Here is a 13,763-nt window from a genome sequence, read left to right on the forward strand (position 1 = left end):
AACTTTTGAAAAGTTAATGTTTAATCTAAACTAATATCATAATCTGCATATTCCTTCAGTTTAATAGATGAGTTCTTGGGTTTTGAACAATTAAAAAACGATTAGTAGGATTTCTGCTGCATTCATGAAACAGTTGGAGAACAATGAAAAGTTTCCTGTGTATTCTACTATTTTATTTGGTGAAGAAGCTCATACTTAATCTGTTTACCAGTTCTTCAATAGAACATGGCCATTTGAATGGCATTGTGGTACACTTTGATTTCCATTGTCTTTTGATGCATAAAATTACTAAAACAAATACAGAAATTTTGTTTGAAAAGTGGCTCTCAGAGGGGAGTGGTGTTTTAATGGCCAAAGAATCACTGGAGCACCTTAGAGATGGGGCTAAACAAACTTTTGTAGTCTGGTGTTTTTGTGCTTCTTTTACCATCATTTTTGTATTCAAAGTTAGTTCAGGCTTTCTAACGTTTCCCACCCCCCAACTTTTCCATTTTCCCTCTCATTTTAAACATTGTCCAATCTCCCAGAGTAGCTTAGAAAAGCAAACAAATACTGGCTAAAGTCTGTGCTAGGTTATGAGGATAAGAACGAACACAAGTGGGTGCTCTTTTACTGTGTCTGCTTTTTATAATGGTTCCTTCCATTTTTTGTTGTGTGATCATATTCAATCAAATCTCTTTGAAAAAAAACAAACCAAGAGAGACTGATACAAGTAAAGTAAGTAATACACCCATTCTAATAATGGAAGCAAACTGAAACACTGAGAAATTATAGTGTTCCCCAAGATCAAAGTTACTTAAAGCAGCTTCATCCAAGAAGGTCATAGTATTTAGTATTGCAAGCATTCAGGCTTCTGGAGTCAATAGAAACTAATATGCAATATGCTTTAGCTTCTGAGAATTAAGCTGCATTCAGCAGCTATCATGAAACTTCTGTAGAGTCTGATATACCCTTTGTTTCAGTTTTAAAACTATGCATTTCTGAAATACAGGGAACTATTCTATTAATTGGCAATTCACTATCATTTCGACTCTGAAGAGGTAAAAAGATTTTAAAGTATTTTGGAACAAAATCCCTATAGTAAGCAGATGCAACTGAATGCAGACAAGAAGAATCAGTAAGGGGTGCTGGTTTTTACACGGTCACTTTCCATAGTGAAATGTATTAATGTAATTATCTAAAAGTTTACAAATATCACAAATGGAGACTTGCGTCTCGCCTGTTCAATAACATGTAAATTTAGGTTCCTGAGTTCTTTCAGGCATCATTGCTGTCTCTGTCTCTTAATTACATGGAACAATAGTCAACTTTCTAGTTTCGATCAGCAGCAGTATTGTTTATGGCATGCTTCGTGGGAGTAAAAAAAAAAGTTGAATTAAAAAAAATAGAATGAGGTTAAAGTATAAGAAATTCATCTTTCTTTTTAGTGCCCTGGTGAGATGTTCCACTTCAGTGGTCTGTGGAAAACTCATTGTTCTTTTCATTGAGACCTTGATAAGATTGTTTAAAAGATGATGAGAGGGCGGCTAGTTAATCCAGTAAATGGAAAGATGATTTTCCTTAAAAAGAAGAAAAAAATCTATCTCTTTGTAACAAAGGTCTTCTAAGGTCATTTATTGACATCATCCTTTATACTCACTGTTTAAACGTGGATGGTTAGATTTCATGTTATAATTGGTTAATCAATGACTTTTCTTATTTCATGCCCCCTAAATGAATTTTCCACATGCATCTTGCTAGATGCATGCTTTTCTTAAATTTGAGTATGTGTTATATCCAGTAGATCTTGGAATTAAGTGCAGGAATTACTGCCAGAAGGGAAAAGTATAGCATTTACTTGAAATGTGGGAGAAAAACTGCAAATCTTCTGTGATCCCAAGTGCTTTTCAGTTTTTTGGTTTTTATTTACATGAAAGCACAAGCAACATGACAATTTTAGTCCACTTAAGCCTGCAAATATTCTGCCAGAATAGGACATACATTTCGCTTGGGAAGTGCAAGGAGTAGAAGCTATTTAAATGACCTTAATATATTTTTAACAATACATGTTTTAGTTGATTTGTTACCTGACTATAGGAGAACGTGAATAACCAGTGCTTAGTGGATATAATTGTCTTATTTTTCATTGTAGGCAATTGAAACTGCGCTGGACTGCTTGAAGAGTGCCAACACAGAACCATATTATCGGAGGCAGGCTTGGGAAGTAATCAAGTGTTTCTTGGTAGCCATGATGAGCCTGGATGATAATAAACATGCCTTATACCAGCTTCTTGCACATCCCAAGTATGAAAATTCTTTAAGCCATAAATACTTCTGTAAGATGTGTAGTGTTAATTAGATTAGTGTGATATATTTTTTTTTTTTTGGTGGGGGGGGTGCAGATGTCGGATGTATTCATTGTGGATTTGTTAACTATAGCATGCTTTTTCCTTTTGACTTCGAAGGGCATGTCTACACCACAGATTCACTGTACTAGGTACTAATTCACTTATACTATGTTGCTCTGTACATGCTGAACTGAAAGCAGTATAGCAATGTTCTTAAGGCATTTTGACAGTGTGTCTGAGTCTTCTGCTTCCTGATGCTATAAGGCAGGGGTGGGCAAAATGCGGCCCGCCAGGCCATTCTATCTAGCCTTCAGGGCCTCTAAAAAAAAATTAGAAAATTTAATATTTATCTGCCCCTGGTTGCCTGTCATGCAGCCCTCGGCTTGCCAAAACTCGGAAAGTGGCCCTCTGCCTGAAATAATTGCCTGTCCCTGCTATAAGGCATATCCACTCTACAGACTTGATAATTAAAGAGCAGATGAGGCATTATTCTCTTGAAGGTTAGCTGTTCGTCTGTGGGTAATTGATGCTCTTTGACACCGTGGCTCTTCTCTCTTAACCATTGTCCAAAAATTAAAGTGGTGAGGCTTTTTTACCCAGTTAAATACATGTAGCCAGTGGATTGATTAAATTCTCACTCTCTTCCTCATTGGTCCTTGTGAAACTTCATATTTTGTTTATTGTATATTTAATTTTGGAAAAAATAAGTTAACTAAGGCTTGCAGCGATGAGCAAAGTATTGTGCCTAGGGCTGTGCAAAGCTTCCGTCACTGATTCAATTCAGCGGAGTTTTGGCCCGATTCAGGAGACCCTTTAATCTCTCGGAATTGATTTGGAAGGATTCAGCGATTCGGACATAGACACAGCTTTAAATTGTTTTTTCTACGTACCTCAAGGTAGCAGGGAGCTTGTGTGATGGTGGGGCGGATGGAGCGTCTCACTGAAGCGTGGGGGTGCTCCCCGGCATGCTTGGCAGCAGACCTGGAAGTGGATCAGAAGCAGTTATGGGTCTGCTGGGGAGTGTGTGTGGGGGGGCCCCCCATGCTCCTCCTGGCTTGGCAGCTGGTGCCTTCTGGGTCGGGGGGGGGGGGCATCCAGGGTCCCCCTGTAGGTGATTGCTGAGCTGAGTCCCCGGCAGACACGGAAGTGGACCGGAAGTATTTCTGCTCCGCATTTGAGTTTGCCGCCGAGCATGCTGGGGTCCCCCCCCGCTGTGGGATTATCCATCTGCCCCAGCATTGCAGCGTTCATGAGCCGTGCTTGGTACTTCGAGGTATGTAGAAAAAACATTTAAAGCAGTGTCACTGTCACTGGTCGAATCACTTGACTCTCGAAATCAGCATCAAATCTTCAGATTTGGATTTGGCTGAATTGAATCAACGACAGTGATCTGAATCAACTAATTGAATCACTGTCCCTGATTCAGGTGGAATCTGAATTGAATAGGGCCTGTTTTGCACAGTCCTAATTGTGCCATCTTTTGTCTGGTTTTTTTTGTCCTTATGATAACTCTAAATTGAGTAGGCCTGAATTATAATATTTATTTTTTTGGCAGAATAATACTTTAAACTGCTAACACTTTGGCATATAGGAAACTTTTCTTTTTTGTTCTGAATTGTGTGCAAAAGGCCTCCCTGGCCATCCAGAAATTGTCTTTTCCCTGTGCCTGTAATGCTGGAATGAATGCTCATGTTCTTTTTCACTCCTCCAGTTTCACTTGAGAGGAGACCAGTGTATTTTGATTGCAGAGCCTTAGTTCCTATTAATTGTACTGGTGTTAAATTATATTGGCCTAACCTGTTTCAATATAACTGTTTAACTCTGATTGTTCCCATAGGGATAAAACTGATCAGAGCTATTTCAGCTGTTTTTTTAATGGGGATTAAAATTCCTGTGATTTAATGCACTTATACCACTGCAGGAGCAGGCAGACCTAACTTGCATCATCAGCTCGTGTATTCCTGAGCAGTGAATCTCCCTCTTCTGTATATGACTTAAAAACAATGGGTAGAAGTAAGGTTGAGAATCACGGAAACCATTCTTCTGACTAGCAGTTTATACATGCCCATTGTCTACACCTTCTGGGATAATTTTCCTCCCACGGATTTGGATACCAAATTGACCACCTAGCTTTTTTCTCTCCTCAAAGCCATTTTACTTGTCCCTTAACTTAGTGAGATGATATTACTTCCTATTATGAACTGCTGAATATTTTAGCATGCAATTAAAAAAATGTGTGGAGGCTGCTGAACAAAAACGTGCATGGAAAAAATAGCATAGCTAGGCATTCATTTTATTGCGGCTTTAAACTTCAGTGCTTAAAACATATATAATGAAGTTATAGGTTTTAGGTTACTTTTGGCCTCTGTTGTGCCTGAAGCATGTGCTTAGTCTCTCTTTTCTTTACAATACAATAACTGTGTGGTTAAGGAGCATGATTGTTTTTATGATGGTGTAATTTTTGCTAGATTTGACATAAATGCAGCTCTTTAAAAGCCTGTTTGCACTTTGGAGTAAATAGGTTTTATTGGGTAATGAATTGATAAATAAATAACACTTCAGTCTTTAAAGAGCAAAACCAAATGCCTTGCTAAAAATAGGGGGAAGTGTCAAAATATTGAAAATGCCATTCTGTGATTGAATTCTAGTGTGATGCTTGTATATGTATTATTTGGAATATGTGTTGCTTCTTCTGAGCCACTGGCTTTAAGTGTTCTTGATGAAATTGAACCATCCATCATGCTTGACACCAGTAGTTGCCAAAATTAATATGGAATAAATGAACTGATCTAGCTTTATCAGAATGAGAAAGGTAGGGGTTAGAGCTAAGGAACAAACTGTAAATTAAGTCCTTGCTGTTCATGGTTGAACTGTCAGTATGGTAGTTTAGGCTTATAATAGATTTAATTTTGTCTTTTCAGCTTTACGGAGAAGTCTATACCCAATGTGATTATTTCACATCGGTACAAAGCCCAGGATACTCCAGCCCGTAAAACATTTGAACAAGCATTGACAGGTGCATTCATGTCAGCAGTCATCAAAGATCTGCGACCTAGTGCTCTCCCTTTTGTAGCCAGCCTCATCCGCCATTACACGATGGTGGCAGTAGCTCAGCAATGTGGTGAGTTAAGCAGGATAGAACGTGCGTGGGTTGTCCTGGTATCTTGGGAGGGCTTAGTTCGTTGCACTAAATAACTTGTTTAGAAAAAAAACATGAACTTGCAGTTTGCTACTCTGAAAGTCTTTGTTTTATAACATGATTTTTTCCTCACTGTTACAGCACACTTTTGAATGCATCTTCTCTTTTTTTTTTTTTTTTTTAAATCGTATAAACTAACTGAAACATGTTTAATTTAATAGTTTTGTAAGTATACATAAGAAGTCAGAGGTTTAAGACTTAAAAATTATACAAAAATAAGACAGGCACATCCTGTACCTAAAAATACAATGCTTATCAAGACTTGGAGCTATGTGTAGCTATAGCTGTAGGTATAGAATGCATTGCAACTGTAGCTACAAGAGTCATTTTATACATGGTTTTCCCCCATATTGGGTTTTGGACCTTTTTGATAGTTTTGAAGGATCATTGGAATAGCTGTGGAAGCAATGCAGAACATTGCTGTATCTATGAATTAATAGTCTTGACTTGGCCCTTTCCTATAGCTCAGATATTGAGAAAAGACATGCTGTGCACCACTGTATTCAGTGCTTAATGTAATTTGAGTTTCATAAGATGAGTTTTAATTTAATCTTCCTAGGGACCTGTGCAATATGCAGTCACTAAATTAAAGGAAGAAACATTCCACTAAAGACAAAAAAAAAAAATTACTCCAATCCATTTACATGCAAATAAGCATAATGCTCACCAGTTTTGTAACTGGTTGATCGGAGATGATAGTCTTTCAATTAGAAGTTACTATTGTACTGAAGTATCCATTGTCTGTTCTTTTTTCAATATAAACTATAGGGCCTTTCTTGCTACAGTGCTATCAGGTTGGAAGTCAGCCCAGCACAGCCATGTTTCATAGCGAAGAAAATGGATCAAAAGGAATGGATCCCTTGGTACTTATCGATGCCATAGCAATCTGTATGGCGTATGAGGAGAAAGAACTCTGCAAAATAGGGGAGGTGGCCCTTGCTGTGATATTTGATGTTGCAAGCATCATTCTTGGTTCTAAGGAAAGGGTAATAAAACTTTGTACTCTGCTCCAAATACTTTTTAACTCGCAAGGAATTAAACATGTAGTTGACACACAACTCTTTTTTGGTGGTTGTTTTTGTTTTCAGGCTTGTCAGCTTCCTTTGTTTTCATACATCGTGGAGCGCTTATGCGCCTGTTGTTACGAACAAGCTTGGTATGCCAAGCTAGGTGGTGTGGTTTCCATTAAATTCCTCATGGAACGACTGCCTCTAATTTGGGTCCTTCAGAACCAGCAGACTTTCCTCAAGGCACTACTGTTTGTCATGATGGATCTAACTGGAGAGGTATTTCACAATTTATCTTAATTTACACTTGCTGGGCTTGCTTATCTCACAGTGTACATGGCTGTAACAGTTGCTTTTCATTTCCTTATGTAACCTAAGTGAAGATTCAGAATGATCATATTCAGCTCTGGGTTACCCAAGTGTTAAGTGATCCATAGCTTTAATCGACAACATAATGTTAAACATGCTGTAGTTTGAGTGAGCAAATGTTATCTTTCATTTTCTTATGTTCTGTTTCTGCTAAAAAATAAGTGTATCTTGCTGTCAAGCAGCTTGTTAACAGTAGATGCTTAGAGAATAGAGTTCTTGACCTTTTCTGAGTTGTGAATTGTTCTGTGGCAGAGCTCCGAGGACGTTCCAGCCTTTAGACTTCATTTATAAAATTACGCAGCTCTCAGCTCTGCTGTTTTTTGGATGAATGGTACGAAGGCTGGTTTAAAAAATAATCTGTTGAACTTTTACAGATTTAAATTTCTTACAAGTAGTCTTTCTCAACTGAACACCACTCTCATGGTAAAGGTCACAGCTCTGCATAAGATAGTACTAACAAATCCGTGACTATTTAGGTTTCCAATGGAGCGGTGGCTATGGCAAAGACGACACTAGAGCAACTACTGATTAGATGTGCAACTCCCTTGAAAGATGAAGAAAAGACTGAAGAAATTCTAGCAGCACAAGAAAAGTCTTTCCATCATGTGACACATGACCTGGTTCGAGAAGTGACCTCTCCAAACTCTACTGTAAGAAAGCAAGCTATGCATTCCTTGCAAGTGCTTGCACAGGTTACAGGGAAAAGTGTTACTGTGATCATGGAGCCACATAAAGAGGTGAGGTGGTTGCTGAGACTGAGTAATTTTGAAGTGGTTGAATATTTCTGTTTTGTTAAATGCTTTTTTAAACAATGTTTTCACGTGTGAGTTAACTAAGTTCTGAAGTGTTTTTAATCTTGGATATTTTTCGGCTTTCGTAGTAGCAGCCCAGGGCACTGCCTTTCTTTCTAATGACACTTAGTGGTATAGGGAGACACCAAGGCTACTGTCTTTGAAGCCTGCTTTTTATGGTTTCTTATTTCTGTGTACCCCCTGAGACGTGTCCAGAGAGGCAAATTTGTATTGGATTGTTGCTCTCCAGAGGAAGGTGATAGCAGACTTGCATGCCACATCATGGTCTAAAACTTGGTTATGAAAACATTCTAGTGCATTTTAAAAGCATGTAATGCTGATATACAGTAAAGAGTTAATCAGGCTGTTTGTTGACGGAAATTTCTTGGCAAAGGTGTTAAGTGTCTCTCCGGGGAGGATCAAAATCTTCCATTCAATTTTAATGTTGATCCTGAAGTTCTAAAATGGATTTTCTTCCTTTCTCCGGGCACAGAGTGTTGACCACATCCCATGCTAGCCTCCATGCATGGACAATAAAACCCAGCAGCGCTTCTTTCTTTCCAGATCCCCAGTTTAAATGTCCCCAAAGTATTTTTTGCTGGCAGGAATCAGCTTTTCTTGCTTCCCCTTGACTGAAAACCTTTTAAAATGACAACAAAAAAGCTGGTGAATCAGACTTTCTATAAATTTGCTACAAAAGAAATGATTTCACAGTTGTAATCCATACATAGAACAGGGAGTATATAGGATAGTGGATAGAACCACAAGAGCATTACTGAGATCTTCTTAGTAACCTAATAGTTCATTGATTTAGACCAGGCAATTACAGAACTATTCTAAAAAGTGATAATTTGCAGGTCCTCCAAGACATGGTTCCTCCTAAAAAACACTTACTTAGACATCAGCCTGCAAATGCCCAGATTGGACTAATGGAGGGAAACACATTTTGCACAACTTTGCAGCCCCGACTGTTTACAATGGATCTCAATGTTGTGGAACACAAGGTTTTCTACACAGAGGTACTTGATTTTTTTTATATGCTCTGTTATTTTAAACGTAATGACTGTACGAAATAATTCTAAGCACTGTCAGTATGTTATAAATATGCAAGTGCAGCAATAATGTACTTACTATAGATCGAATCTTATGCTCTACCAAATGCAAGTATCAATACTTGCTGTTGAATTTAAGCTTTAGTTCTGATTGGGAATGTAGCTGTTGAAATGCATACTGAAGTCCTGCATGTGTGCGCCTGTGAACTGAAACAATTTAAGATGCCTAGAATGTTTTTGTGTCAGAGGTGTTAACTCCGCATCCTGATATGATACCTTCAGTATTGATCTTCAACTGCCTCAGGCCTAATTTATACACCCTTTTATTTTTGGCAGTTATTTAAGTAAATTGGTACAACTCCCAAGTGTAGACTCGATTATGTTAGTATTAAAGTGCTTATATTGGTTTAGCTTGTGTCCAGTAACTGCTTTAACTAAATGCATTACAAACTGTAAATAGACCACCTTTCAATCCTGATTTCTGGTTGATAAACATCCAGTTAGGTTTCTTAGTGCTCTACAGAAATAAATGAGCAAAAAAAGTGTGGTCTTTTAGAACTAAGGCAGTCCAGAAAAGTGCAGGCTCTCCTAATGTCCTCGCTATTGTATTGAAGCTAATTAAAATCCCATATTTCCCCATAACTCAAGAAAAATTGTCTAGCTGCTTTGTCTTTCAACTGCATTGCTGCCAGTGTACTTGGCTTTCAAAGGTTCGTGACTCCAGTGAGCTATCTCACAGTGTTGAGGTCTGCAGGTTGTGGATCAAGACAGATGGATTCCTGTTTCCTCTCTGAGATGGAGACATCCAGTATTTTTGTCCTCTAGCAAAAGAGAGGAGGTTGGGGGTGGGGAAGTATAGTAAGAGCATCCAATTCCTCCCCTATGCATTAAGTGAGTCAGATATTAATGTCCACTCACCAGTTAACTTCCATGTTTAACAAAACATCTTAATTTCTGCAAGTTTCTTCTTCCCCCTGAACTTAACCCCTTTTCTCAGTCTTTTAAAACTTGTGTGCACTCCATAGTCTACATTGGTCTGGAAACCATCACTCTTCTTATCAAGGTTGCTTCAGGCCATTATGATTATCTGCCTTCTCAGTCTCATAGTTTCATAGTTTCTAGGGTCAGAAGGGACCTGAGCAGATCATCGAGTCTGACCCCCAATCAGTCAGGTGTGGTGAACTCCTGGTTCCCTTGACATTGACTGAAACCTGACACAAGGAATAGAAGCTCCTGTATGGAAAGGAGTTCTCTCCTGAGCTAGATGAGGATAGCAAGCTAGGAAATTAATTGTGCGTGTTGACATTTTTTAAGGCAGTGGTCACCAATGGAGATCCACTGGTAGATGTTGGAGCCTCTTGGAGTTAATCCAAGGTTGGGGTGGGGGGCTGAGTGCCCGTGTGCATGCACGTGCACGCCCCAGCCCAGGAGGTCAGTCCCTGGGGGAGGGATGGGGCAGGGGCTGGATTGAGCCCTCTGTGGTAAGGGACAATGCTGCAGAGGTAAGTTGAGTGGGGTCCTGGCCAGTTGGGACTCACCTGTTGGGGAGGTGCGCCCCCAAATAAGTTTTTCTCTCCCCTGCCTTGATCTGCTTCCCCACCCCTCCCTTCACACAGGCTTACCTGCTGCGCAGGTTGTAGGGGAGGGTAGCAGCAGCACATGTAGATTTTGGGTTGATTTTTAAATGCCAAAGGTGATCTTAAAAAGGTTGGAGACCACTGCCTTAAGGGTTGGAAATGTGTTGCATCTATCATGGAAATAAATGCTTATTTGAAAACAACTTAAAGTTACTAATTGCAAAGAGCAGAGCTGTATGGGAAGGATTATTATTGTATAAAAAATTTAACTGGAAAGATTGTTTTGACCTCTTTCATAGTAATTGCTGGACTAAACTTGTTTTAAATTTCAGCTGTTGAATTTATGTGAGGCTGAAGATGCTGGTTTGATGAAATTACCTTGTTACAAAAGTCTTCCATCACTTGTCCCTCTTCGGATTGCTGCTTTAAGTAAGTTAAAGCATATAAGTGAAGCTTTTAGTAAGTAGGTGTTATGAAAAACAGCCATGTTTCTTCACAGTGGTTTATATTCATGGTTTTGGGATAGTTTGTGGGAGCCTGTATTTTGAATGAATAAGATTCTTCAAAGTGATGAATCAAATAATTTTTAAAAGTAATAAAAAAGTTAATTTGAAAGAGTGTGAAAAAGTAAACTAGGCATCAACTTTTATAGGCAGCAGGATTTTGAATCTTTTTTTTTCCAAACGTGACTTTATTGCCAGACTTAATAAAAAAGATAGAATAATATGCTCTGAAAATGAGTATTTCCTAAATATTTACTTTGATGACAAGGACTCTAATTAAATGTTGTATCAAAAAATACTAGCACTTTTTTGAATATGTCTTATTCCCATATTGCCATTTTCTCTTACTTGCTTTCTTGGCATTAGTCTTTCTCCCTTGCTGAAACCGGTTTGATTGCATATACAGAAGAGCAAAGTTTGGTCCTTATTATCTTTTTACATGATCTATACTGGTGACAGTGTTTCTGAGGTTGGTTATTTACAGTCAGCTTTCCGGCCCTAAGTATTTGAATTAAAAATATATATTTTGGAATAATTACCCTGAACAGCACTTGGGATATCTAAAAACACTATTAATAGTAGCTCTGGTCTTTTTTTTCCCTCTTGTGAAATCTGTTGCTTTTGGCAATGCATGGTAAACTTTAGTTGTCAGTAATTTCTGTTGAAATAGAAGAAACGGAGAAAGGGAATAAAAACAAAAATTGGCTTACCTCTTTGTATTTCAAGTTAACAAGGAAAACAAAATTACTTTGATTTTTGCAGACGCTCTAGCTGCCTGCAATTACTTGCCTCAGTCAAGAGAGAAAATTATTGCTGCACTTTTCAAGGCACTTAACTCAACAAATAATGAACTGCAGGAGGCAGGAGAGGCATGCATGAGAAAGGTTAGTGATATTAAAACAATACTGCTTTGGTCTATCCTTTTTTGCTTTTCCCAAGAAACAGCATAACAAAGAATCTGTGTGTCTACTAGGATTCCTGACTGGTTTGTTATGTTTCTCTCCAGAGTGGCACCAATATAATAGAGTCTGTCAGAAGTTTTGGGGAGGATGTGAATTTAGCCATAACAATTTCCTGCACTGAAGCTAGGCATACAAGCTTTTGATTAGAGACCACATTTTCCTGTAGGACAGCTATAGTCAGTGTTTTGTTATTCCAGAGTTAAAGATATGTCAGTCCTAACCCCCCAAAATAGTCTTATCTTTTACATGCTTTCAGTGCGTTGCTAGTCCTCTGATACAGATTCAATTTCAATGTAACAGATTGATTGCACTTATTTGGCACATCCAGATGAGTATGGCCCTGCAATTATGTGGTGCTGCAGACACATCTGCAGTGCCACATACTGCACAGTCAGGTGTTCTCTGTGTTGCAAGGGAGGACTGCCCACGCATGCGCTGCTCTGCATCTTTTTCCACGGGGTTTTGTTTTTTCCTTTTTGACCCCTGGGATATCCTGTCAGCCAGGCTCTGCCTGGTAGGATCACTGCTGCTCTAGTCCCAGGAGGCCCCCAGGGTCCCAGGTAAGGCTGCTGGGGCTGGCCCAGTGCCCACTTCAGCTTCCCCTACCCGACCCAGAGTAACTTGCTGCGCACCAGGGACGAGTAGCTGCAGCGCAAGATGTGCCACTGCTGCTTGTCCCCAGGGAACCAAACGTCTGTGCTTGTCTGGATGTGGCCATCGATACTTAATGTATATTTACTATTTATCATCCACTTCATAAAGAGGGACAGATATGGTAGCTTGACTTCTTTAGTAGATGTTTTGGATGGGGAATCCAGAAAGAAAAGATGACAAAGCTGAGATGGTAATACAAAGCGCCCGAGCGAGGGGCTAACAATTGAGGGATGGGGGAGAGGAGGGGAATGCGATTAGGTTACATACAATACAATGTTAGCCAACTAAGCCCGGGGGTGGGGGGAAGTGGGAAGGGGAGGGGGGGGTCGCGACGCTGAGAGGGAAAGGAGATAGATATACACATACCTGTTACAGTGGTCCGCAGTGTTGGAGGAAGTGGCTCGGAGAAAGCGTCTCAGTCCATGAAGTCTGATTGTGGGGGTCCTCTTTGGGTGGGGCGGGGTTGTCGGTGGTGGCGAAATCCTCTCGACGCGAAGCAAAGCGAAGCAGGGGCGGGGGCGGTTCAGGCAGTGGTGTCCTCCGGGTCCGGTCCGGCGGTGGCTCGTCTGGAGGGGTCGGTGTACTGGCGTGCCCCGTGATGTGCTCCACGTAGATGTCGCGGGACCAGCGGATGGTGTTGGACACCATGAGGCAGCGCATCAGCTTGGCGTAGCGGCGGGAAATGCGGCAGGTGCAGAGGACGCTGTCGTTGTACTACACAGAGTGCGCGTGGTCCACATAGACTCTAATATCTGTCCCTTGAAAAGTATTCACACTAATGCTGGTAGCCTAGAGCAGCGGTTGCTCAACCTGCAGACCCCTGGGAGACCCTTATGAGCCAGCACATGATCAAATGTGTGGCCAGATCTGATTGGATGGGGTCTTGCCTAAGGCTGGATCTGGCTGTGCAGGGCTGGAAATTTGAGTGTGACACGACTGCAGATTTGTAGGCCCCATGTATGCTAGGGGTCAGGTACTTTGCTGGCACTGAGCTCTCTCCATTGCAGCAGGAAAGAAAGTGTTGGAGATGGTTAACTCTTTATTCCTATAGTCTGACCTTGATAAAAGTTAGAGAAGCTAAGGGGCTGCTTTATATTACGCTTCTGGTGTAGGATGTTCATCTCTTCTGCTCATCACCACAATAATGTGGGACTAGTTGGGACAGAAGCAGCTTTATACCAGGGAAAAATTGCTTTTGCTGTTTAAAGCCAAATCCCAGGGCCCTTTATGTTACCTTGGAATGCAGAAGGATTGTGGGAGTTCTCAGCCGAAAACCTGGCCTTATGGTTTTCAAACCAAGTTTATAACCAGTTACTGATGTG

General features: G+C 40.2%; 1 protein-coding gene across 2 annotated transcripts in view; it reads left to right on the forward strand.

Annotated features, from left to right (window-relative positions):
• The window catches only part of TRRAP (transformation/transcription domain associated protein), a 138,112-nt gene that overhangs the window by 33,208 nt on the left and 91,141 nt on the right, over nt 1-13,763 (forward strand). For both annotated transcript variants that reach the window (XM_090023203.1, XM_090023204.1), the window contains exons 22-29: nt 2,132-2,283; nt 5,249-5,448; nt 6,295-6,512; nt 6,615-6,812; nt 7,379-7,639; nt 8,551-8,712; nt 10,655-10,751; nt 11,588-11,709. In XM_090023203.1, coding sequence (XP_089879329.1) covers nt 2,132-2,283; nt 5,249-5,448; nt 6,295-6,512; nt 6,615-6,812; nt 7,379-7,639; nt 8,551-8,712; nt 10,655-10,751; nt 11,588-11,709 — 1,410 coding nt within the window. The remainder of the gene's footprint in view (nt 1-2,131; nt 2,284-5,248; nt 5,449-6,294; nt 6,513-6,614; nt 6,813-7,378; nt 7,640-8,550; nt 8,713-10,654; nt 10,752-11,587; nt 11,710-13,763) is intronic.

This window comes from Crocodylus siamensis, chromosome 12, assembly GCF_052110815.1.
Source record: "Crocodylus siamensis isolate JL-2025a chromosome 12, ASM5211081v1, whole genome shotgun sequence".
Classification (NCBI taxonomy): Eukaryota; Metazoa; Chordata; order Crocodylia; family Crocodylidae; genus Crocodylus; species Crocodylus siamensis.